General features: G+C 44.6%; 2 protein-coding genes across 6 annotated transcripts; one reads left to right on the forward strand and one right to left on the reverse strand.

Moving 5' to 3' along the window:
* The first annotated feature begins 6386 nt into the window (after positions 1-6386).
* On the forward strand, positions 6387-12077 carry Beta'cop (coatomer subunit beta'). Of its 2 annotated transcripts, XM_076900148.1 has the most exons (8): positions 6387-6596; positions 6984-7335; positions 7412-8350; positions 8419-8654; positions 8724-9062; positions 9155-9754; positions 9904-9976; positions 11634-12077. In XM_076900148.1, the coding sequence occupies exons 1-8, from the start codon at positions 6594-6596 to the stop codon at positions 11660-11662; spliced, it is 2571 nt and encodes an 856-aa protein (XP_076756263.1). In that variant the 5' UTR covers positions 6387-6593; the 3' UTR covers positions 11663-12077. The 2 variants fall into 2 exon arrangements, with proteins under 2 accessions (XP_076756263.1, XP_076756264.1); XM_076900149.1 differs by lacking the exon at positions 9904-9976 and having other exon boundaries at positions 6392-6596.
* Positions 12078-15887: 3810 nt separating this feature from the next.
* LOC143427703 (uncharacterized) lies at positions 15888-26845 on the reverse strand. 4 transcript variants are annotated; one of them, XM_076902048.1, is made up of 8 exons: positions 26485-26845; positions 24193-24325; positions 17863-18447; positions 17508-17709; positions 17271-17319; positions 17104-17182; positions 16886-17005; positions 15888-16802 (listed from the first exon to the last, which is right to left on the reverse strand). In XM_076902048.1, the coding sequence occupies exons 1-8, from the start codon at positions 26539-26541 to the stop codon at positions 16639-16641; spliced, it is 1389 nt and encodes a 462-aa protein (XP_076758163.1). In that variant the 5' UTR covers positions 26542-26845; the 3' UTR covers positions 15888-16638. The 4 variants fall into 4 exon arrangements, with proteins under 4 accessions (XP_076758163.1, XP_076758160.1, XP_076758162.1 ...); XM_076902045.1 differs by having other exon boundaries at positions 16886-17041; XM_076902047.1 differs by having other exon boundaries at positions 16886-17026; positions 26485-26844.
* Positions 26846-27270: the final 425 nt, after the last annotated feature.

Raw genomic sequence — 27270 nt, forward strand, 5'->3', positions numbered from 1 at the left:
TTGGAATTAATAAATATTGTTCAATTCGATCGACGGATATTCCAATTCACACATCTACGGATTTAGATCTTATGGATAAGTAAGAGTCGAATCATTGCGTGGATTCTGAATTCCTTCAGATCGATTCGTTTTCAAGTCCTGTTCCCGTAGTCACACTCGTTTACCCTTAAAATTGAATTAAGGTGAGGACGCGATGGCAAACGAACGACGTCCACGAGTCAATTTAAAAACAATTGAATATTTCAGGGCTTCGAATTCGTTTGATACGTTTGATCGATGGCTTTCGTAAACAAAGAGGAAATATCTGGGTACCTATTTGTCACGAGGGACCGAAACTGAACGGGGAACGTCCATTTTTCCATTTCGTTATCAGCGAGCTCGGAAACGCGTCTGAAACGGAGAACGGGGTCGTAAATCGTGGCTGACAGACGTCACGGGATGCTAGAAATAAGTCTTGGGGCTGTAAATCGTGCTGAAAGAATATTAAGAGGCGAAATTGATAACGAAAGAAGAGCCACTGTTTACTGTTAAGCTCCAAACGCCGTACTATCGTTAATCCTTTGCACTCGAATGACGTTGCCTATCTCTGTTTTGCATTAATCAGGATTTGAATCGCGGTATAATCAAACGAATTTCTCGAAGCGTTGCTCGTGTTTCATTGACCAAAAACCCGGAATACAATTAGATTCGCCAGCCACTTTAACGCGGATGATAATTAGATTTCGAACGACGAGAGTCCGTCTAATTAATTCCTTTTAATCTCATAATCTTTCCATTATTACTCGACGATGTTAACGAGCACCAATTATCGTGCGATCGATAAGTCTGCAGGAGAAAATCGAGCTTCCGCTTCGCGTTGCCGGACGCGCGAAAATTCGCCATCGAACGCGGAAAATTCGACTCGAAACTACGTTTCGCGATCACGCCATTCGAAGCTGCTGGTAATCCCGTTTTAATTCCTAGACAAGGATTCCACGATAGCGGTGTAATCGTCCCGTCGAGGCGTTGTAAACATCAGCGTTTGTTGCCAATCGAGAACCGTGCGAGAGATTCAACGTACTCCACGGTTCGAACGATCCGAAATCGACGTTGAAAAATTTCGATTCGAGGAGAAATTCGAAGCTACGTGACTTTAATCAACGATCGATACCAAAATACAAACGCAAGTGAAACATTTTGCAACTGCTATTATCTTAATCCTTAATCAGAATACGATTTTTTAAAAGTCACACGTCAGATTAAGCTTGGAAAATTTCCATTTCGACTAAAAATCGCCGCTCGAATCGACGCGATCCCTACGCGCAGATGTAACGCGGATACAAACTCGACGATCGATCCTCAAAAGTTGAAGTTGCGTCGTACGAAAACCGCAGCTCACCTTGTACAACCTTAGAGGCGTAGATAGGGTGGATTGGTGGCTAGGATCCTCCTGGTGGGACGCCAGGGTCGACTGGGTGTCCCTTTCGATCACTTTGTTACGCGGCTGGAGGAGCGATCGTGATCACAGCTGATCGAACTTCCGCGATTCCGGCACTGGTATTCGAATGTCGCGTGGCTTGGACGAGACTGAAACGTTTCGTGACTCGCCTCTGCCAGTATATGTAGAAACTCCTCCTCTGCCAGCCAGACACTCGGTCTCCCGTTACTTCTGCCAAATTGATCCCAGCCAACCGACACGGTTCCACGGTTGTTTGCGACTCCAAGTCCCTTATTATTGCAGTACCACGTTCATCGTCCTTCGATATTCGTCTCTGAAAGCTCGCAAATCGATCCTTTACTATCCTTTCCTTTGTAATAGCTTCGACGTTTAATAAAAAAAAAAAAGAGGGAAAAAAAAGAAAGATTATCTATTCATCGCGTTACGTGCTCTGCGTTTTGGAATGGAACGGTAGGAACGTAGGCGCTTTTGACAAAACCACCGATTGAAATCTTTGAACCATTGCCATGTTTTTACCACGTAAAAGTGACAGCTCGTACACGTACCACCACGTGACATAACATTCCATTCTCTTTGAAAGTACATATTCCGCAATAAAAGTTGCGCTTTTACCGAACCGATCTCTTGTCACCGATGCAGTTTCGAGCCCCGAACAGTTTCACCACCGGAGATTTACGCTCGCTCTCGAATCCGTGAGGGCAATGTCGATGGGAGCACCGTTCGTTCCCATAAGTTTGCGGTTGGTTTCTTTTTCTCTCTTCCTTGACGAGACGATCCTGACCAGATTCTTCTGTCTTGTGAAGAAACGCTCTCTGACCTGCATAAAAAATGAAAACGTCTTAATTGTGTACCAAATTGATCCACAGTCGCTGAAAAACAGCGAGGTGGCTCTGTTTAGATCGGTTTCACGAATATTTCTCGTTTGACCGAGACCTGGTCCGAAATAGAACGCGCCCCTCGGTTATTTCGAGCTCTTTCGTTCGTTTCTTGTGCATCGTTGCACAATTGCTCGCAGGTTCGTCGATCGGTGGAAAAATATCCAGCATTTCGAGTCAGACGGTTTTACGATCGAATAGAAAAGGAACGATGGACAGTTTTTGAAGCGATTAATTCGTTATCGACTGATAACCCTGACCACTGAGGAACGCGTAACGATAATACGCATCAGTTACCAAATCCACGAAGATTTGGCAACTGTCAGCGTTTAAGAATCTACGTTTTCACACCCAAGAACAGAACTTGTTATTACGCTTCTTTGCATAATCTAATCCGCAGCCAAAGCTTTGGTTTTCTTTGAAATCGTTGGATATCGAGTGTTTCACGAGACCAAGGAAATCGTTGGAATAGAATCTGTCGTTCGCGTGACACGGATTGCGTCCACTTCCTCTAAAATGGCAAAATCGAACGTACCAATTGCACCCTTCGAAGAGACTCGCATCAACCATCCGCAAGCATAAACCTAGCCTTCCTCAGGATCGTCAAACGGTTTACAATCGCGAAACCGCGTCTCGACTATTGGAACGTTAAATCGATGAAAGTACGAATTTATATATTTCTCTTACGTGGACGATTAGAGGCGATTAACGAACATATGGAAAGTGATCCCCACGATCCGTGCAATTTGTTCGAATTTATCAGCTACCTGTGCAAATACATTTCACGTTCACCGTGGCTAATTCGGTTTCCCCCTTATTTGCCGCAGCGATTAGTTTTAATCGTCGACGATTGCCAACGAGATCTGTCAGTATCGTGTCAACGTCGGTGTCGGTATCATTGTTTACAAGCGGCCTATATCGAAGCGCGTCTCGCCAAGCTATAGATAGTCGAACCAATTCAAACTGTTTCCACCATTTTCCCTTAATTCCCATTGGCAACGTTATCCACCGCGGATTACATTCCGCTGGTAATCGCGCGGCCATTGAAACGTTTCCACGATCACTGGGTTGGATGATAGAAAATTAATTAACCTCGTATCTCGTACGACTTCGGATGTGCACCGCGCTACCTTCGAAGTTCTGTTGCTTCGCCCGCAGAATTGCACTGTTTCGATCCGCGTGTTTTCACAGAAAATATGAAACCACCGTTTCGTGACCCACGAAAATATCCCCAGGTTTCCCAAAATTCATGGAACGCGATGCCCGCTGAGAGTTTAAAGCTCGCATAATAACTCGTTCGAGCAGTGCGATCTCTGCTAATCGTGCGTTTAAATGAAAAAACGTGCGAAATCGATAAGAATCGTAATCGTTATCGATTGGTATCAGAGTCGACGCGTCACGCTCTTCCGGTGGAGTAAACCGTGACACCGTACGAAACGCGGTTGCGACGGAATTCCTGGTTTAATTCCCATTCCGCGATTAGGCAACTGCACAGAGTTTGCATAACGTTCTCGTCGGACTCGGGTCGACGACTCGCCGTAGGAAGAGACGAGAACGTTCGCTTCCGTTCCAGATGAAATAATTCGCCAGAAACGACACGGTTGCGCCTTCGAAACGAGGACCCACTCGACTACTGTTCCTCCTGAACAAGCGCGCCACCGTTCTCTTCGTGACACGGGAAGCGAGGCGTTTGCGCGAAAACGGGTAGACTTCCTGGATGCCACGGATCGAGAGAGGACCGAATGCTGGAGAAATCTCTCGTCACACCGGAAATGGAGTCCCTCGCGTGTCTCGATCATCGATTTAAGGCGTTCCAGTGACTGGGAGTATCGGTTTCGTTCAAACTTGTTTCGAAGTTACTCTTACGCTATTTAGAAAGCGAAGTTGAAGCAATCACGAACTCTATCATCGACTCGTTCATTTTTCTCCTTCAATCGCATAAATCAAAGGAGAGTGGTGATTATTTCGAGAAAATTTCCTTCCGTCGATCCTCTGTCGCTCCTTTCTGTCGATCGATCGCGTGGATCGCCAGTGATCGATGTCCATCAGTAATAAAATATTTCCACAATTGGTCGAGGAGAAAAAACTGGTGTGATCGATGAAACAAGGGTGAAACAGTCGGCTGATGGGTGAAAAAGCGCTGAAAAAGTAGAAAAGTGCTTGATCAATGACAATAAAACGGGAGCCTGAGTAAATAATACCTTCGTTTTGTAACGTCTCGTGTCGTTGGGAAAGCAACAGTGGGTCAGTCGAGAACACGACTAATCCTAAGCGTTTCACTGACCTCCTGCATCCACGACGAACGTAATGGCTGACACGATCATTCCATTTCCACTGCGAAGGTCTGGCCCATGTCTAACTCGAACCACTGAAACCATTACGCTTGTATTTGTACAGATTTCATTTTTATCGAACGCACATCAATTCGTTATTCTATGACGTCCACTAAAATCGAAATCGAATGATCTCGAGTAGTAACGAAAATTCCCAAAGTCTTCGTTAATGATCGTCTTATCGAGCGATCTTTAAGCAATGAATATTCAATGAAACGATTACCTTTAAGGCGAATTGCTACACGTGTACTTAACAATTACACGGTTCGTGGATTATTCGCCGACAAAGGAACATTGTTCCCATCTTAATCATCCTCGCGACTCAATACGCGATCGTAAAGTTAATTATTCGCTGCGCTAACATTGTACAAATAACCATCGATGAGCAGAAGATAGTACGAGCGATCATTTGCTTTTCATCCTACGTATTTTTACGTTTCTTCCATTGGTAGCCAACTTTGGAATGGTTGAAGTTCCAAAAGAGGGTCGCCACTTCTCGTAAATCGTGACGAGCGACCACTGAATCATTTCTTTCGCTAGAAAAACATCAACATGATTAGTCGAGATTGATAAAACACGCGGTTGCACTCGTTGGTGGAGGATGACTCAACGATCGACAATTCTAACTTGACGAGAACCATTGGCGATGAAAGTATAACTGTTTGGAATAATATTCGTTGCCATTTTGAATGATAGATTCAACGTACGTACCCAGAGAATACAGCAAATCATATAACGCTTCAAAAATCACCAACGTAACGCCATCACCAGGATTGTACGTATTAAAATGTACCAAAACAGTACGTGGTGCTGTTATAGCGTTGTTACCGCCTGCCAATGCTGTTTATTCATCAATTTTCTCAGCAGTCGCGTAGGGTGACATCTTTCTATCCACGTTATAAACGAATATCACAAATAACTAAACTAAACAGTTTATTCATTTTGATTCTGAAATAGATTAACGTGAAACAAAGATATAAGATTATACTTATCTTTAAAATTTTTTATAATCCAACTCGATACAACGATTGTTGATTGCAAGTGAGAATATAAAGTAACGTATGTAAATATAAATAATAAATACCTCATAATGTGCAATTTTATTAGGAGAAGAGCTTTTAAACTTCTATTGTATATCATTGTATTATGTATCATTTTTAGATTTCCCGCTTTAGAGGTAAGAGAGAGAAATATATAAAAAAGCTGTAAGAACGAGTGAGATAGATGATAGTGACCCTCTTCTAGAACACGTGGTACCATCTCTGTAAAAAGTGCTCAAACTGGTCGCACAGCGTTATCGACAGCGAAGTGAACTACTGAAACACTAGCGCCATCTCTGTGGAAAGTACTGAAACTAATTGCCAACTAGTTTCAGCGCTTCTCCAACAGATGACGCTGATAATTCTTCACTAATTTACTTTGTTATTAATAATACTTAATATATTAAATCTGGTAAGATCTGACTATTTTTATTTATATGAAAACACAATTTCCTTGTTAACCAATGTTTCTGTTATTCCATCGGATAATACAGTGAAATTTATTCAGGAAACTGCTTTATCGATACGTCGTGGAACTGAATACGTCACTGAAATTACAGGTTAAGTGTCTCACACACCGTAGTAACGTGTTACTTAATTTTAGAATCGGATTTCGGAATTTAACTACAAATTCAACAGGTATATCGTAACTGGCGACGATTTCATTGTGAGAACTAATTACGTAATCGATTTAACTGCTAATAGGTGGATGTACATTGGAATGATAAATGGTACCATGTGCGAGAACCTTTATATCAACGCCATTTTCAAGAGGAGTAGGTTGTGTTGTGTGGTGGAGGAAAGGTTGGGCCACGTAGTTACTTCATGGGAAAAGATTTAAATTTCGTCTCCACACCGTTACATCCGAAATTATCCAGCACTGTAAATACACATCTCACTGAGGAAAATGGTACGTATTTCAGAAGTATAACGAAACGAAACTTGGTACGTTCGTCGCATCTTACCCTTGCACCTGTTTGTATCTCGCTGTAGTAGCAGTCGCGAGGAATTGCAACAGCAGTAATTGCACCACGTAATAATTATTTATGGCACGATGCTTCTGATATAAAAATACTGATTTAAACGATGCTCCTCCAATAAATTCCTTGTTTTTTTTTCTTTATTTCCTTTTTTATTTTTTTGTTTTTGACAGCTACTTGTCTCATGCGAATATCATAAATAATCGAAGGTATTCGTTGAGAACTTGAGACAAGTACGATTTCCGGTTAGTGTCGTACGTATATATTGTACACGTATTGTATCTCAGGTTGTAAATCTGTACTTTCTGTCCTCGCAGCCGTTGAGGTTAGATATCAAGCGGAAGCTGACCGCACGCTCGGACAGGGTGAAAAGCGTGGACCTCCACCCGACAGAACCATGGATGCTTTGTTCGTTGTATCAGGGGAATGTTAACATTTGGAACCATGAAACGCAATTATTGGTCAAGACGTTCGAGGTCTGCGACCTGCCGGTCCGCACAGCCAAGTTTGTGCCACGGAAGAACTGGGTTGTCACCGGTTCTGACGATATGCAGATTAGGGTATTCAATTATAACACTTTGGAGCGTGTGCACTCTTTCGAGGCTCACAGCGACTATGTCAGATGCATTGCCGTGCATCCAACGCAACCGTTTATATTAACAAGTAGTGGTGCGTATTGATTTCTAGTTCTGGTTCTATAATGGGAGTCCTTTTTCTTTATTTATTTTTTGCACTCGCTATTTAGACGATATGCTGATCAAATTATGGAACTGGGAGAAAGCGTGGATCGGACAGCAAGTGTTCGAGGGTCATACGCATTATGTAATGCAGATTGTATTCAATCCAAAGGACAACAACACGTTTGCGAGCGCCTCGTTGGACAGAACTGTCAAAGTATGGCAGCTGGGATCTTCCACTGCCAATTTCACATTGGAAGGTCACGAGAAGGGTGTGAATTGCGTGGATTACTACCACGGTGGTGACAAACCGTATCTGATATCAGGCGCGGACGACAAGTATGTGAAGATATGGGACTATCAAAATAAGACATGCGTGCAAACGCTGGAAGGACACACGCAGAACATTTCAGCTGTCTGTTTCCATCCTGAACTGCCCATCATTCTTACTGGCTCGGAGGATGGAACAGTTCGGATATGGCACGCAGGAACGTACAGATTGGAATCCTCTCTTAATTATGGTTTCGAGAGGGTATGGACGATCGCTTGCATGCGTGGCTCGAACAACGTCGCGATCGGTTACGACGAGGGTAGCGTCATGGTCAAAGTTGGCAGAGAGGAGCCTGCAGTTTCGATGGATTCACCTGGTGGCAAGATCGTATGGGCGAAACATAGCGAGATTCAACAGGTGAACTTGAAAGCCCTAGGAGAGGAGGCACAAGACGGTGAGAGGCTTCCATTGGCAGTGAAAGACATGGGTGCCTGCGAAATTTATCCGCAAACCATTCAGCATAATCCAAATGGAAGATTCTTGGTGGTTTGTGGAGACGGAGAATATATCATTTACACTTCCATGGCGTTGAGGAACAAAGCATTCGGCCAAGCATCAGAATTTGTCTGGGCAGCGGATTCGAGCCAGTACGCTGTCAGAGAAAGTAACACCACTGTGAAAGTCTTCAAGAACTTCAAAGAGAAGAAGAGTTTTAAACCTGACTTTGGCGCTGATGGTAAATCTAATAATTATGCGATCATAGATTCTCCTTATTCTATTTATTCACTATATTTATTTGTACAGGCATCTTTGGTGGATATTTACTGGGCGTTTCTTCCGGTTCTGGCCTATCATTTTTCGACTGGGACACGCTGAAGTTAATTCGCCGTATAGATATTCAACCAACGCACGTTTACTGGGCTGAAAACGCATCGTTGGTGGCATTAGCAACGTCCGATCAGTACTTCATCTTAAAGTACCACTCTGACGTCGTTGCGAATGCCCCAGAAAATTCAGAAGATATCGAAAATGCTTTCGAGGTCCGTCATTTTTATCTTTATCTCAATTATTTGCCTCGAAACACATGTTTCAAGATGTATATGTTACAGATGGTAGCCGAAATGAGCGAAGTAGTGAAAACAGGCCTCTGGGTAGGCGACTGCTTCATCTACACAAACAGCGTGAATCGAGTGAATTATTTCGTAGGTGGTGAAGTCGTAACCGTTTCACATCTCGATAGACCAATGTATCTCCTTGGATATGTTCCCAGAGACAACAGATTATATCTGTGCGACAAAGAGTTGTCGGTCGTTTCGTACTCGTTACTACTCTCCGTATTGGAATATCAAACTGCTGTCATGCGAAAAGATTTCGAGACAGCGGACAGGGTTCTCCCAACGGTACCCAAGGAGCATCGAACGCGAGTCGCGCATTTCCTGGAGAAACAAGTTAGTATTTTATCCATGATACTCGTTGCTTGATCATTTACACAATTTTTTGGACGATACGTGTAAGATTAACGTCATTTGAAATACTTCAGGGCTTCAAAGAACAAGCTCTAGCGGTGTCCACGGATCCAGAGCACAGATTCGAGTTGGCTCTAGCATTGGGAGACCTTGTAACTGCGCACTCGCTCGCCAAGGAAGCGAACAGCCAGCAGAAGTGGCGGCAATTGGCATCCCTCGCTACGCAAAAGGGGAAATTGTGTCTAGCGCAAGAATGCTTGCACCAAGCGCAAGATTTTGGCGGACTTTTGCTGCTCGCGACCAGTACTGGGAACGCGAGCATGATCCAGAAACTGGGCACGGATGCTGACGACACGGGCAAAAATAACATTTCTTTTTTATCATACTTCATCCTTGGTGACATTGACAAATGCTTAGATATACTCATAAAAACGGACAGAATCCCAGAAGCCGCATTCTTTGCCCGAACGTACGCTCCTAGCAAGATCTCGTCGATCGTAAAATTGTGGAAGGAGAAGCTGTCTACCGTGAGCGAGAAAGCTGGACAAAGTTTAGCCGACCCCGAGCAGTACGAGAACCTGTTCCCCGGTTACAGAGAAGCGTTAAAGGTGGAACAGTTCCTCAGAGAAGAAAGTAAGAAAAAGATTCCTGCGTCTGCATTTCCGAACGTGCAAGTAAGAATACATACATATTTATTTCTCTTATTCGTTGCAGATATATCGAATTTAGAACGTTTTGATAGGTCAACATATTGAACTGCGAATTTCCAATAGTTCGATGTAGTGCATCAATGAATTTCTTCGATCTCGTGTGTCTGTTGTAGTCCAATATCGACCGTAAACCGTTCGAGGAAATGTTAGCAGCCGAACAGGCTCATCGATTCATCTACAAAGCCGGTATGAACGCCAATAAGCGTAGGATCGGCGTTCTCTTTTGCGTTGTTTATACTTCCAAGGAGAAGAAGAGTCGTCGATTGGCCCTGGATAGCTTAATGGTCAAAGCGGTCGCCCAGCAAGCGAACAATCCGGGTTTGAATCCCGGTCTAGGCAAATCCGATCGACTGATTCTTTTTCTCCTCTTCCTAACACTTAGTCTCAAAACTGGGGGATCGTGTTGAGTAGTTCGCGTGGCCAAGGGCTGGTCACTGTTGTCAGGAGCCAAGCTCTAAGATCGGCGTTCTTTTTACGTTGATTATCTTTTCAAGGAGAAGAAGAGTCGTCGATCACTTCTGGATAGCTTAGTGGTTAAAGCAGTCGTTCTGCTAAAAAAAGACCCGATCGACCGATTCTTTTTCTCTTATTCCTACACTGTACATTTTTGTTTACTCCAAGCAACTCTTTTTCCCTTGTGCATGCCTGTCCGTATGTAAATAAGTGCTTTTTTCAACAGATGAAGTAAGTGTGCGTGTACGAAGGTGCAGTTCAGGAATGCCAATCTTGAATCAACAGTTTCCAATCGATTTCATTGTGAATAGAAAAACCCGCTGTTCTCGTTGTCTGTCATATTCTCTTGGTTTTCGTTGAATTTAATTGTACCATAAGGTATTAAACGTTACGAAGAAAGCGATAAGGTTGAATCGAGGTCAAACAAAACAGTGAGAAGGCGGTAACTAGATGATGCCTTAATACCCCTAAATACAGACGCGTAATACTAGAAGGGTATTACATTACTGAAACAGTCTGAAACCAAGCATGACGCATACAAACATGTGCGCGCACGATTATTGTAAATGTGACCAGTAATATATCGATCCTTACCGATGTATGTGAACACGTTCTACTTTTTGCGCGAACGAACGCTTAAAGGGAAGGAAGGTGAAACACACGTAGAAACGAAACAAAAGAAAAGGAACATTTGTACATATATCGTTCTAGTCGATTCCTAACTCTTTCTTTCTACACAAAAGGATCTTATCTATGGATATTTGAAAAAGTTCTATTGGCCTTTCTCCGTTACTTTTTATAGAAAATATCGCTCGTACTGATTTTGAGTTACTAATGAAACAAATCAAGGTAACATAAAGTTTGCTGACTTCACGCCAGTCACGGTTCATTCTCCTTACAGCCTTATTGCCATAACATTTGAATTACGGTGTTCCTCTTGGTGTACCCTTTTCTTCGTTCATGTTATTTTACCACGCTTTCTTCTTTTAAGTGGCAAACATTCCTTTCGCGTTACAATTAACATTATGTAGTAATCTTATCTATTTGAGACTAATGGTAAAAGGAAATTACCGTTTCTCACGAAATTTTCTGCAAAATGTTTTAGATAAAATAGCTATTACAAAACGTACCCTCGATCAATTATCGAATAAGTAGTTGCAAATAGAGTCATTGTCATGCGAATTTTAAATTACCACCTGCTTGTCCTGCCAATCAAAGTAGATGATAATTTGAAATTGCTATTATGAGAAGTATGCCTGTCTCTCTCTCTCTCTCTCTCTACATGAATTAATTTGTGCAAGATCCTTTTGCACGTCTTTGCACAATACGCATTCGCCAGGTGACAAAGAACCTGGGTGTACTATACTATGCTGCGTTTCTTCTGTTGCAGGATGTAAGTCTCGACGACGATCTCCTTGAGGAAGATTAGCCCGCCGATTCGATGGCGAGCAACGTGCGCGTCGCACGTGCGATTCTCATCAATCATTCCCCACGAACCGACCAGAGTCGTTTTGGGTCAAGTATTAAGAAAAAATGAATGAAATGAACCGAGTCAAAGGACATATACTTGTGCGCGAGTGTTTTTATTAATGGCACAATATTCACAGCCTGTGCACGCGGAGTTCGCCCATGTACCGAGGATTATGTATATTGTAATATAACAAGAGGAACGTTCGCATAAGTTTCCAATTACATTTTTTTTTTTCCTCCGCAGTCGTCGTTGCCCCACCCTGAGGTATCTTTTTTATCGACGCTTGGGAACTTAGGATATGTACAGATACACATTGTCAAATACAACAAAATACTTCAATAAAATTTCATCTTTATTCCCATCGATAGACAGACATCTTTATGACGTCTCTACGTTGTGAGAAATAAAAAGAATTTATTATAACTTAAGCATATGTAATTGGGAATTTGAGGCTCTTACCTGGCGTTGCACAGTTATTGTCCCAATCAGTCAGGTCCGTTGGACCAAATTTCCCAAATAACTGTTTACCATACTGTTGAAATCTATTCGATGTCTGTTAATTTGTTCATCAGTATTAAAGCTTCCAGGTTTATAAGATAATCATCACTAAGGACACTGTGTACACTTGCAAGCTTTAATGATAATAACTGTGTTCAGTGTAACTGCTTCAAACTAGAGTTCCCAAACCAATTAACATCCTCGCAGTGTTTTGTAATTATTAATCCTGCGTATGTCTCCTTATAGCGTCTTCACCATCGTCCATAGAATTTTCCATGCCGAACAAGCTTCCCACCAGAGGGTCCTAAAATAATCCACCACGCTTAATAAACCAGGAACACGTTGGCTCCCTTTGAAACCCGAACAGTCGTCGATTTTCATGCACGCGTACGTGTCGCGAGCCGCTGCAAAAAGGGAAAGAGATACATTTTGCGCGGCTGCGGTACGTGCTCCGGTGTTTAACCCAGCACAACGTGCGCTCGAAGAAGGCGCTAACTATCGTATTCCATCTCTATTTTCACCGCACACCGGTTAATACTTGCACGGCACTTGGACCTCGCTGATACCCCTGCAGAAATGCATCCTTTGCAAATCCTGAGAGAGAACAGAAGAGCGTAAGTTCTGCGGAATCCTCGAGTTTCTGTAAAAGAGGTCAAATCCATGCGGCTGCGTCTTCGCACGGATCACAGAAAAGTATGCGGATCTTTTATTACTTAAAAAAATGTCGAGAGTCGTGTTTCCCTCTTTCTTCTTTTTTTCTTTTATCAGAAATATGTATATTTATCTTCCAAACTTTTTGCATTTTTGTTATTTTTTATGGTTCAAAACAGATTGAGGAATCGCATGTCCGGATAACAAGAGACAGCTACGAGGACGGATTAATCGCGTGTAAATTTACGCGACACCCCGAGGAGGGAACCCGGTGCAACAGGCTGAAAAACGACGAAGGAGTAGGTGGAGACAGAGAAAGACGTGGAGAACGGGGCGGAAAGATAGCAGCGCGCGTCGTCTCGAAAATAGAAACGGCTTCGTTGACACTCCGCTACAAATTGTCCGCGTCGTTATGCTCTTTGTAAGAGTCAGCCACTCTTTCTTTCTCCCTGGCGGCGAGCCGCCGGAATGCTTCGCAATTTTTGCGTTCCGATCTCGTGCCCTTTTGCCTAATCAGTCATTAGAACTATAAAAATACAAATGGAAGCAAATTACACAAAAGTTGCGTACACAATTATAATTAAAGTATAAATTTACATATAAACTGGCATTGAAATTGCTCAAACTAACTAAGATATTATCACAATGTTTTCACAAGAATGAAGATCATACTTTGGCTAATAATTATATACATTGACGATGAGATGAATATATTTTTATAGTATTTTTCTAATTCTAGACGAGATAAGGCACATCGATATAACTAGGCAAAGTGGTCGGATTGGCTGGAATATAATTAACTGATTTTACGTGACGCCTCGAGGAGTAAATGGACCGTGTAACACCGGGCCCGCCTCTCCTCTCCGTGAGAGCGGTGTCTCTGAGAATTTATTACCGTCCGTTCCGCGCGAGGATTACCAGAATTCGGTCGAACGATATCTGACACACTCTCCCTCGTTTCGTCCAGTTAAATCCATTCTAACGACCACGTAAACGAGCCGGGTAATTCTTAAGGCGGGGCCAAATATAGCCTGGCAAAAATCATTCCAATAAGATTCGACATTCTCCTTCTCTGCTTGCTCCTTCATAGAATTAGAAATGCGGATTGAAATTCAACTTCCGTGTCCCGTTGGATCCTCTATTCTCCTCTTCTCCACAGAAACTTAACAACCTCCGGTGAGTTGATCGAGGAAAGAATGTTCTTCTTCGAACAAGCGATATTTATAATTCTATTAACACGTCAATCCATCGATCCACAGATTTTCCGCTGTTTTACCATGTCTCTGCCATCAAGAACAATATCAAGATTACAATGGACTGCTATGATTAGGTAATTGAATTAATTACTGTAGGAAAATGAGGAAAGAAGGTGCGGCAGTCAATGATACGTGAGATAGAACAGTTTAACCGAGAACAGGGAGCCGAATGAGCGAGTCCCCGAGTCGCACGTGCGTGGAAGAAGCCGTGAAGCTGCTAATAGTCGCCTAAATGGTCGACACGCTTGCTCTGGCTGTCGCTATATGTCACCTCCGCCCTCTATTTACACGCCACGGACGATGCACGTGCGTGTGAATCCCGACGCGACGAAACGAAGGAATTCCCCGGCTGTCTTCGACCATCCGCCACCGTTACCACCATTCGAACGCCATAAAAATGCAACCGGCTGAATTTTCCGGATAGAGTTTTATCACTTCCACTCTAGGCGATGTCCCAGGCTAACCAGTGCCACTTTTATAACTCTATTTTAGCGTTGAAGCGAAGCTCGTGGTCCAGACTAACCGAAAGGTGAACCGTTTATGCGATTCGACCGAATTGATAAAGCCTCCTGGCTCAAAAGACGAATGCGACGATTGTAAAACCACATCCACATCTTTAGAACTCAAGCACAGGACAGAAACATCGGAGAATAATTCACCTGATGCAGTGGATACGTCCTGGTGGCAGAAGAAGATGTAAGAGGATGATTAACGCCGATGTTTGCTTGTCGAAGGCTGCTTGCGTGAAGCGAACAGTAGCCAACTGTTTATGTTTCTAGTTTCTCAAAAGATTTACTTATTACGTATCGGTTCTTCATCGCGGACAGATATGTATTGGTTTGTTATTTTATTTCCACGATATCTCGTCGAAGACATTATGTTTCTCGAGGCAGGACAGAAGGTTCAGGTTTCATCCTACGGGAGACGAGACTCCCTCTTCTCTTTCTCACCTGCCTCAGTCAACCAATGGGGATTAAGATGTCCCTATGTGGTCCTCGTGGTGGGTCCTTAAAAGGGATACAGGTGTTTCTATCTGTCCCTGGTAACCAATAGGAATGTCAAGATAAGACGGACACTCCCCATAGTTAAGTTTATACACTCATTCGCTGAAGCTTCCTATATCAGTAACACGAGAAAGACATTTTGATTCGTGTCGTGCCTATGTATTATAGATTTGACGATACATTTTTACAGGAAGAAGAGAAATTATGTACGATGATGCAAGGAAGCCTCTTTATCCATTCCATTCATGCCAAGCGTGCTCTTTTCCATCGAGCAAGGCAAGATTTATTTTTGTGGCGCGTAACGCGGAGAAGGGACGTGGCCGTACGATCGATTTCCAGACGAAAAATAAAGTGCACGTGCTATTCCTGCGCTGATGCACGTACAGTGTTGACTGGAGTGGGATCGTGCACGGCTCGAGCCTCTCTTTTACGGGGAATATTAAAGCTGGCCAGCGCGCACCGTGTTTGTAAAACATCCTCGTCCACGCAAACATCACCATCGCCGACCATTGGCTACTTTTCCCTCTTCCGTTCTTTTTTTTCTCATTTCGCCAGGGATATTCTGAGCCCCAAGGGCTTACACTGAATCACAGGAAGCGACTGGAGACCCGTTCTGGATATTATTGAGAGGAAATAGAATGATTTTGTTCTACTTAATTATAGGAGCTATTAGAGGGTCAGGAAAAGTGGTGAAACTGGTTTCGCTAAATGTTTTATTTAACGCACCGTATAGTGGAAGGTAATTGATTGACTCATTTGATCGATGCTGGCTGAGATAAATAATGGAGATTTATTTTCGATTTCCATCTAATTACAGGAGCTGCCACATACGTTCTTAGAACAGTTTACAGTTGATCGATCGATACTACTTAGGCTTAGAGATATGTACACAGACGGACAGTCTTCCAGAGAAGATGCATTACTCTTTTTTTTTCAATTCTCTACTATTACATAACGCTACCTACACGTACAGATACACATTTTCATCTTTTACTTTTACGTGGACCTAATTAGTTATGTATATTTAATATTTATATCTATATATAAAAGAAAACCATTGTCAGATGCTTCCTTGTTTCTGCGAATAGATCTTAGAGCTACGTGTTAACTTTTAACGCGGAATCCGTCCGTCACGGATTCGTCTCGTCTTCGTTCGAAAGAAACCAATTCACGAGCCACGGAACCAGACCGTCGTCTCGTTTAAACATCGAATACTGTGCAACAGTCGAAAACTCACGAGGGCAGAGGGTGCAACGTCCGTCATTTTAAATGGAAAAAATCCTTTCGCACTCCTCCTCGCCCGGAATTTTCACTGTGGACCAACTTTAGCTGGCCTCCAGTACCGTCCATGGGTTTCACGGGTCACCCACGGTGTAGGATTCCAACTCTTCGCGCTTACCACCATATCCAAAAGAGTATCCAGCCGAATTAACGCCGCTTGCAGGACACAGGACGATCCCATGGAATTCTATCAAGATTTTTGGCTAAGTACAGCGGGATTCACGATGGATCGATTCACATGAAACACTTGGACCGCGTCTGGAACTCCATAGGCGCGAATCCGGTCGTGGAGACCGCTGTTGGAGTTGTAGATCCCATCATACCAGAGGGTACACCCACTCCACCTACACTGGTGCTGGTTACTCCCACGGTTCCTGGTTCCTCCTTCACGTTCACCACTGGAAGTCGCATTTAACGATATAAAACATCCGATGTCGGTTACCTTTCTACGTAAGAATCGAAGTTGCTTAGGGATATTCACTTTCAGGCCAATAACACCTAGCTGGCACGGTTTCCGGCGCGATAGTGGCATCGTGTCTTCTGGCGAAGCTGCTGCCGAACGAACCGCTGCCCATGGACGCGGATGAACTCGTGCTTCCTCCTGGAACATCCAAGTAATTGCCTTGAAACGCTTTGCCTGGTCGTCGAATATTTGATAGTCGAGTACCAGAAATTTTGCCTATCGAAGTAGAGACTCACTTAACGACGTCCCCAGCTGACTGTAACCGTTCATAGTTGGGATCTGCATGGACTGCATTGGCTGCAACTGCGGTTGAAGCTGCGAAAAAAAAATGAAACAGAAGCTTGTACCCGCGGTAGTTTCATTCTCAAGCGGATGAAATCTGAGTTCGATCGAGGAAAGTTACCGATTGACAGTGGCTGTAAGAGAGCTGCGATTGTTGGAGACTCCAGGCGCTGGAATTAAAAGTAACCACACGTTATTTCACGTGCAATTACGATTAAAAATCAACGTGAATCTTGTCATTCGCTATGCTTTGCAGTTCAAGAAAGAAGAAAAGTAATTGCAAGCGAAATGTTACATCAATGCAACGTTGACCTTTAATGGGTTAAGGATGAAGCAGTATTAGGACGATTAATGATACCTGGTGTCGTATCTGGTATAGGTGGACGGAGCATAGGACGGTGGCGAATGGCCAAACAAGTTCCTGGGGCCCAGGTGAACGTGTGTAGGAGAAAAGGGATCACCAATTAGCGGCCTATGGTACGGAGCGTTCCTGTACGGTCGCTTCATACGTCTACGCCTTCTGTAATTGCCATTCTCAAACATATCCGTGTACTGAGGATCTAAAAATGGACATAATATTAATACAGCCAACGATCGTTGTTCCATCGTTAGTCGTTAGCACGTAATAGGCTGTAGAGACACGAGGAGAAGCTTAAATGAGGAGAACCCAGTGTTGGTCCGCTGTATAATTAGAAATATGAACTTTTGCTAACCAAGGATCCAAAAGTTCCCCTTCTTCTCGCCGCCGTCGCGCGCAACCTTTCTGAAACACTCGTTCAGCGAGAGATTGTGCCTGATCGAGTTCTGCCAGCCTTTCTTGTTCTTCTGGAAGTAAGGAAACCTCGCGGTGATGTAGGCGTAGATCTCGCTGAGAGTCGCCCTTTTTTGTGGGCTGTGCTGAATGGCCATGGTGATTAGAGCGACGTAGCTGAACGGGGGCTTCTTACTGGCCGAATCATTGTTGCTACCGCTCTCGTTTCCGGTTCCAGTCACCGCGGTGGATCCGTCCACTGCCGTGGTAGGCGTAGAGGGGGCCGAGGGCGTGGATGGGTTGCTGTTGGTGGTGCTGTGAAGAGCTCCTGTTGGAGATGAGCCTTTCTCGTCCAAATGATGGTGAGCAGAGGCTGTGGTGTGCATTGGCAACGCGGAACTCGGGCTGTGCAGGCTATGGTGGGAGTGATGATGAGCCAGGGAGACATGGTGCGACGCCAGACCCCTGGCTAAGCTCACAGAGGAGTCCAGCTCCTTCGACGCAGCGCCTATGCAACCATTTTGCATATCTGATACGAAGCTGCTCGCTGCAAGCAGGAGAAACAGCCCATAAACGTCGTAACAACTTTTGCTGGGCCTCGATAATGACCTTAACGAGGGAAGCAATAATTTTTGCAGTTTGCCAGGAAACGCATCTTCAGTTTTCGTGAATGTATCGAATGTATTTCAGACTGTAGGGAGTTAATTCGAAGCGACTTGGACCTCCGAGAACCAGGACAATGGAATCGACTCGATCGATCTACGTACCGGCGCGACTTCCTGGAAATCTCTCGACCGGAGTGAAACAATTGGGCCTTTGAAAGGAATTCGTCTGGTGACACTCGAGCTTGGACGATAAGCTGCCAGAGGGAACGATTGTACGTGGTGCACCCTCGAACGGAGGATACTTGCCTTTGTTCGTCGTGAAAACAAGATTTTTATATTTATCTCCTGAGAGAATAACTAACGAACTCACCCAAAAATCATTCGCATAAAATTTGGACAAGCATTCTCTGATTGATAACAGTTATTCCTGTGCTTGAAGAGGGCGTACGACGTTTGCGACGGGGCTCAAAAGCGGCAGAAAATCATTGGAAAACACGAGGACGTGAGTCAGAAAATGAGTGCGTACGTGCACGGCGTGCAATGCTCGCTGGGTACCCCGCGGCACGTGTAACTGGAACCGTAACTAGACACCGATAAGTTAAGCACGCGGTGCTCGAGCAACGAAGAAAGGAAAATAGAGAGGACATATGAAAAACACAGAAGCGCGGAACAAAAGGAAGGCCCCCAGCCGAGTGTATGAACTGTTCGTGAAATCAGTCGGATCGGTTTCAAATGCGGAAAGCTAACGTATCCGATATTCCTCGTTTGGCCATAAAATGACGGGACCATCGATCCAGTTCGATCCACTGTGCCCTGTGGTCGACGTTCGATTACATATTATCAGTCAGAGCCACTAGAAACGGGAACATTTGCTACCTGAATACGCGGATCCAGGTAAACATGATATCCCGTTAACGCAGAGCTTGAGGGTATATAATTTTCAGCGCACAAAAAGCCTGCTACATCCAGGAAGCTGTTTCCACAGCATTAATATGGCATTGCATTCATCATTCTGACGATACTTATTTAAAAGAGAACAAAACGACGTGCGCGTTGTCTGTACGAAAATTAAATACCAAGGTGAGATAACGGAGAAAGCTATTTGTGTACGGTTCGTTATCATCCTCAGACGTTCAGATTGAACATCACCTTTTGCAGATCGCGTGTCCCGGCTTCGACAAGCGATATCGACCAACGAGAGCATCGTACACGCCTGTGGACCCGCGTACGCAGTGGGCCCAAGGTGTACGGACCAGCGACGAGATCACGATAACGTCAAAACGTCCGCCAACACACCTGACTGCAACTGGAGATCCCCTGCTACGCGACACCTACGAGACTGCATCTGTGCTCTCGTCACGGGATCCCTTGTTTCAAATCGTACATACGACAGACGATCGTCCCATGGAAAACACCGTCCGCGTTTCCTCGCCTGTATGTCAAAGGTGACTAATTGTTTCGTTAAAGTGGATTGCATCGTGGACGATGATCGCGTTACCGTTCAACGCTCGTTTTGTAACGGGGAACGCCAGGAAACTGCAGCGTACGACTGTTGTGAAAAGTTCTGATGTAACGCGAGGCTTGCGAAAATTTTGTTGATCCTCGTCAAGGTATTTCTGTAACGCCAGTTTAGCCACGTCTGCAGAACGAGTGGCACGAGTCTTTGGTAATTCACTTGTTAATTGGGTTAACAGTCGTCGAGCTGTTGCTCGCGGTGTGCAACCAGCTTTTGATCGTTCTGTGGGGAAACGAGTGAAGGAGAGGAGGAAGGAGGGAGGAAGGAAGGCGCAGATCGATTAAACGGGAGCAAAGTCGATCCTCCAGGCGAAGGTCGTTGCCGCTTTGAAAACCGTGGCATTCGCATTCCTGAAATGCTACGGGTTCCGCGAGAAATCGGCGCCGATAAGCGAAATACAATACCGCCGTGACATCACGCTGCGAATCGCACGCCTTTATCCCCGTCTCCTCGCGGTGTACCTTTCTCCTTACTCTTTGACCAGGTCAACTGATACTCCGATCCCAAAAGGATTTCGATTACTCCTTGAACCAATTAGCCGCTCGATTTCTCTTCAGTGAAAAGCAGAGCATACGTATCAATCAAATTTAGAAACAGACACGTCCTTTAGCCCCGTTTATTAATTAACCAATTGCAGTGTACAAAATGTTCGATCGAGCTAACTAATTGGGCGTAGAAGGCAGAGATTAACAGGATCGTTGCACCCTAGTGAAAGTCATAGCAGTATCAGGTATCCTGGCGATCATAACGAGCTAAGGCAAGTATCGAAGAACGTTGGAGGGTCGCATCGTCCAGTGATCTAGCGCTGTCTGAACCAAGGGATCCTATTGGCGAGAGGCCACGTGCTACCCCTAAAACCTGTCGTCTAACTTTACCATTCGAACAATAGTTCAGGTTGAAGTATCGAATGGCAGACGAAACGAACGGCTACCCTAATTTTCACACAAAGTGAAGATCCTTTAACAATCTTTCTATGCAACACAGTAAACATAAATAATTCATCTTAAGGTGTGTTCTTCAAAAATCTTTCAGAAGCAGAGGTCGAGGTAAAGTAAGCGGTTGAAGGATTTCGTGCAACAGCGACAAGAGGCATCGTCTCGAACGTAGCAAAATAAGGCGACTTGCACGAAGGACAACGAGGAGGCTGGAATCGAGGGGCAGAGGGTCATCTACGCGACGGTAACTCATCTCGCGGTATCTTCCGCGTGAGTCAATCGCCAACCGGTATCTCGACCTCGTCAACGTCGTCGTCGCGACATCTCTGTCAGCGTCCTCTTTTCTCTTGGTTGTTCATTAACACCGGAAATGCGTACGGAGTCAAATTTCTGCTGGTTACCACTGACGAAGAACCGTCACCACTCTGTCGGTTATTTCTCTTTTCTTTTTTCTACGCTGCTGTTTCTTAGTCAGTCTCAATGCGAGATATTTTTCTCTCATTAAGCGAGGGGTATTACCCTGTCGCGTTATCGTGTTTACTATAACGATTGGACCATGTTTAGCAAATATAGAAGAGCTTAATCTGGACCTGGCCCAGTCGAAAACAGTTGCAAGGATTACCTAACGCTGAGCGATAATATTCAGGAGGCCCGACCGTATTCTCGCCACTTGGTTCGTCGTTGAGCTTTTATCTCGAGTCTCCTCGGTTTCTCGTCGCTTGTTTTGCAACAGCCCGTCATTTCGATCGTTTTATTGTTTCAGAGAGCCAAGGAGTCGGTCAGTTTAGATGTCGATAAGGGGTAGAAACGCGAGTTCTCATCTGCTGTGGATTTCTTCAGAGGCTGCGAAGAATACCACGCGAACTTATCCAACGCAGACGAGCAGATTTGAGGCTACGCTCACTGCCGGGGCTAACATGAGTCAAAGAAAATTTCGCGTTCGCATAATCACATAGTTACGTTCACGATCCCCTTATCGAGCGAAGATTAACCCAGAGCCGTGCTCTTGTTTACTAGAAATCTATTTTAACGCGAATACGTGCGATGATATTACGTCCGCGGCCTGATTTCCGAATAAATAAACAGGGTCGCATTATCAGCGATGAAAACGAAGCGCCATCCACCATTTTTTTCGACTGTAAATCGCATCGACTATCTCACAGCAGACCCCTATCGAGGTAATAACGCGGATGATTATACTTGGATGAAGATATTGTTATAAGACGGAGTATCGTTGCTCGCATCTTAATTTCTTGCAGTTAGAGTGGCCTGAAGGAGTTAAACCGCGATCTCAATTAATCACTGCGTTCAGGCGCTGCACAATTAAACGTGTCAACTTACCACGCTGCCTTATCAAAGTGGGTCTTTATTGGCCCGATAAATTTGCACGCATAGTCCCGAACATGACTGTTAAACGCACCGTGGAAAAATGTGGAGCACCGCTTGAGAAACTCGTGAGCTGCTAATTGGTACCCTGAACCTTTCAGAAGAGAAGGTACTTTTCAGATTCTTCGAGATCGTCCTTCCTTTTAGGTAGTATCGTTCAGAAAATTTGCGAAGCAAGGTGTGGAAGATACAAATCCCGAAAATGGTGAACTAAGATAGCGAAAGAAATCCAACGGGGGATCAGAAAAGGTCAGGGTTTGAAGAAAACGACGGAGAACACTTCGAAACAGATGTTTCCACGTGTACACGTTTAAATACGATTTGGAATCTCTTATTCTCTCTTTTTTGTTACAAGAAACAGAAGAATGGAGGCTCGTATAATCGGAGCAGGGATTCACTAAAACACTGTCGTTGTCCGATATATCAGCTGAAGCTTGCGGAGCGGCCAGTGTTCCCGGATTAGCGGCCATAATTCTCGTCGAGAGCACTCCAAACGATTCTCCTCGATTTCGAAAACACAAGAAAAGCCACTAGACGGCAGCTCATTGCTCGTGCAGAAGTTCTCGATCGCCAGCTACGAGGAGGATCCCGCTGCGTCCTCTCGTCGAGGCTAATCGTTCTATCTAACAGAGGACACGGCTGAAGATTTGCAACGGCATTCGCGAATTCAGCAATGCTATTAACGGATTTACTAATGCGATCAGAGCCCTCAGATTATCGTACAACTGGGCTCAGACCGCACGCGCACACGCATAACTCGCTGAACGACATCGATACCAGAGTCTTCTTGGATTTCAGACGGGGTCCCGTCTATCTTCACCGATTAGCGAATCAGAAAAATCTGGTAACACGAAACCCTCGCAGTGGGCTGTTTCCGCCTTTATCAAGCTTTATCTGTTCCGCTTCAACCCCTTTCGACACATCTCCACCTTCCGTTTCGATTGACACCACGTGAACGACATTTTCCTGTCGCAGATTTTTCTGAAATTTATCATACTATCCATAAACAAGCAGCCCTATCCTGCATTAGCTCTCTACCTGTTCCTCTCTGGCACGCTGAATGATTAATGAACGCGTTAACGTCCAAGTTATACTTGAACTCGTCCATCACTAACACGGCACAGCAAGCTACGCTACGAACGTGAAAACAACAGTAGTTGATGTAGCTGATAAATCATGAAACGTGTTCTCTCTGTCTCACCTGTACCCTTTGTTCCAGGTGCGCGTAGTGTCTAGATCAACGACGAACACAGATTAATCTCAGCAAGTTTTCTGATACCTAACAACATTGGAACGCAGCCTAAAGTATCATTATTTAACCACTAAATTGGTTGGTCGGCTAACGAGCTGCTCGCTCGTAATTCAACCGCGTATACGCGTATATTCAGGGATATTTCCATCGAACTCGAAACTGTCGCGGAGGATTCATTGACAACTGCCTGAGAAAGCGTAATCAGTGCGCGGAATGTAACCGAACGACGAGTGGAGAGATCGAGACGCAAGCCTCTGACGGTATATCATTCTCTCCTTTCGGGTCTCCTCCCTTCGCTTACCACTTTCTTCTCTAGCTCTATGCGTTCGTTTTTTCCCACCCTAACGTCTCTGTCTTCATTTCAGATTATACTCTTAGCTGAGCCTCCTCGTGTCACCTCTCACCTCCCCGCCTCTCATCAAGAGAGGCCTCACGACACGATGCTCGAGCGTTTTGTATTATTAGAACGCGGTCTTTGGGCACAGCGGACACCGCGAGGAATCATTGGTGCCGCGATCCTGATGACGTCAAGCTAGCCTCTTTCAACGTCGGTGGACGAGTTTTTAGAACACGATTAGAACGAATTTAAAGTACTCACCTTGATGCAGAGGCGGTAGGGGCGACGGTGGAGAAACCTGGAAGGGCTCCTGCTTGATCTTCAACGAATGCGAGGATTCCTGCATCCCGGCCAGGCCTGCGACACCTAAACTTCCATTACCCTGTTGCAGTTCCTAAAATAAGGAAAGAGATGTCTGTAAATTCGTCTCAACGTATATCAAAGTATATCATTTACACTTGAGATTGATGGAGATTAACTCATTTCGCGCGCGAGATCAGTAGATTAGGTGGAAATTATTAGAGTAGACTGAGTAGAGTGTCGAGTCTCTGGTTCTAGATCGAATTGAGAAATCAGAAAAACGATGGCTAACGGTGAACAGAAGCAGTTGGACGAACGAGGGGCTGGTGGTGAAAGGTGAACGAACCGCGGAGATCCGTGCGACGCGAACGACGCGACGCATCCGCGAGGATCGGACCAAAGAGGCTTCTGGCTCTAAGCTGGCGATGTTTGAAGTGCCGTCGCCGGAAGCTTACAAACACCGACCCGGTGTTGTGACATCGTATTATGCCAGGCAAAACTTACGATCTCGCTAGATCGTTAATTTGCGATCCGGCTTTACGACGTCTAGTTTGCAACGAGGCACCCGGTGTACTTGGCGAAAATTCATAAAACAACCAGCCTACCAGCACCCTTTAGAGCCATCATAAAATCAGTTGTTTTCAGTCTTCGTAAACAGAGCGCACAAATGATATATTTGTATAATCTGTAAGCGAACACTCAGCTAATAAGCGTTAATATTAGTGGTTTTTTTTTGCAGATTGCAAGGAAAGATGGTACAAGAAGGGACGTGTCGTTGACCTGGAGATTAAATACGATCGAATTTGGAGATTTCGCTTGTTTACGAGCTGGCAACTATTCCTACGGTGGCGCTACGCTTGTCAGAAACGGTTCGCGAACGCGACGAGATATAGGGATGCCTTGTAGATACCAGAGAAGTGCATCAGGCTCTGACACTGAGAAACATCCTCGAGAAATCCGTCGAGACGGCTAGCAGGGACACGTGGTCACCTCGTTAATTCGCCAGACAGCTATTAAATTAAGCTCGCCCGCCGTGTGTCGCCACCGGTGAACACTTTGAACGTTTTTGGGTAGAAAAAAGGGGGATCATCGCGGCTGGCCGATGGATTCTTCAAAGGGGGCAATCTTTGGTGTACGTAGATGGATTAACACTGTTGCACTTGCTGGGAGAGATATGTAAAGTACTTAGAAACGCACTAGCGGATGAAACGGAGTAATATATCCCGCATTGAGGATGTTTATTACTCTCTGTAGTAAGAAAATTTTCTTAACTACGCTTTAGGTCGTTGGATTTTGTCTGGCTCAACGGCATCCTTTCTTTTAGCGAGTCTGAATGTTTAATTCCATAATTCTTTCATCGAGGACTAGGGTAATAATATCGAAAGTTCACGAATACAATAGATTACTTCTGCAAATCAAAATACAGCAAGAGCTACAAGAACTAACTTATGCTCTTTTTCAGCAAGTGCACCAGGGTATCTGTCGATGAGAACCAGGGGCTATAGAAGAGGAGAGAGATCACCATAGGTCGACGACGTGAGAGGCAGCTTCTGTTATCACCGTCCCGATAAAATGCTCCTCCTCCTTGTCCCCCTGGGCTTATCAGTCGGTCGTTTATTTTAAATAAATAGTTCGCGTGTCTGTCCCAGAGTAATCATCGCGTAACCGCTCAATAATCGTATCCAGGCCTCGAAATTGCTTTTAATTTAAGCGATCGCTGAGCACGCTCACACGACTGGCCTGGTTTAAAAGCCAGTCAGTCGTAGTAAGGGGAGCCGCTATCGATTTCTCAAGCTCTCGAACCTTGTAAATCTAAACCGCGTCCGATCGATCCGCGTATGCTGAATCAACGGCTAAGTTCATTCATGGACGAGGGCCGTGCGACACGTTGGACACGAATCAGCGAGCAAAAATTGGGCAACAGGAGGAGGACGTTCTGTCGTTCGATGAGAGTAGAAGCGATTCGATCGAGCACGAGGACGGCTGAGAACACTCCGCGAAGACGTAAATCGGATAGTTGCGAAATTTTCGAGGTCACGACCTCCACTTTTCTCTTTTTTCTTCTGCTCGCGTGCGACGATAAGCAACGCCTGTTCCCGACTCGCGACTATCGTTTCGTTAACGTCTGCGGAGATTCGGTTGAAAAATCGCGGGAATCGAGAAAGCCGTAGAATCTTCCAACTAAGACGCTCTACGACTCTCCACGATTCCCTGATTACGGATAGATTGTAAGTGATTCAAGCTGGGACTTACACCGGCGACAGGGATGACGTGCGAGACCATCCTTGGCTTGTCCAGCTCGTAATTCATAAAAATGCTGGCCGTCGCAGCTGCATTTACACTATGCTGCACGGCTAGGTCCTCCCAATAGATGGGCAAACCCTCCACTGTTCAACACTGGTTATCTCAAAGCGTTCGAATCGGCCCAAGAGAGTCTGAGACTCTCTGCTCAGGCACTGACACTTAAAATTCGTTTCGGCTAACAACTGTTCACTGATCACAGGCTACACGTTTAACAACATTCGACGGTTACATCTTCGAGGGGAGGAACGCGTTCATCCCACCAACGGATGGGCAGAATAGTCGAAATGATTCTTGAAACTTGTCAGCACGATCTGCAACAGAAACGTGGATGTATGAAATCGTTGCGACGGAAAATAGGAAACTGAAAATTACGTTTCATTAGTAGAGACGATAAGAAGTTTTCCTTGTTGGTAATTTAATGAGTAATATGAAGAAACAGATAGATATAGTATGAAAAAGTTCAGACAGCAGATAATGCGCATGAGAATATAAAAAATGACCGTGGTAAGATACTTTGAGTACCAGACGTTGCATTCTCTAATGAAGGCACGAACTTGCATAAACGCTTACGCAGTACCTTATCTGTTCTCTATAAAAAAATCCATTCTGCATAATCATCTGCAATGTACTCGTCGTTACCAATGTAATAATTAAGATGCACGAAAAATGCTTGAACGATATTTTTTCATTCGTTTCTAGACTTAACATCGTTTCGAGAATGAAAACAACCGGAAC

The sequence above is a fragment of the Xylocopa sonorina genome, chromosome 9, assembly GCF_050948175.1.
Source record: "Xylocopa sonorina isolate GNS202 chromosome 9, iyXylSono1_principal, whole genome shotgun sequence".
Taxonomy (NCBI): Eukaryota; Metazoa; Arthropoda; class Insecta; order Hymenoptera; family Apidae; genus Xylocopa; species Xylocopa sonorina.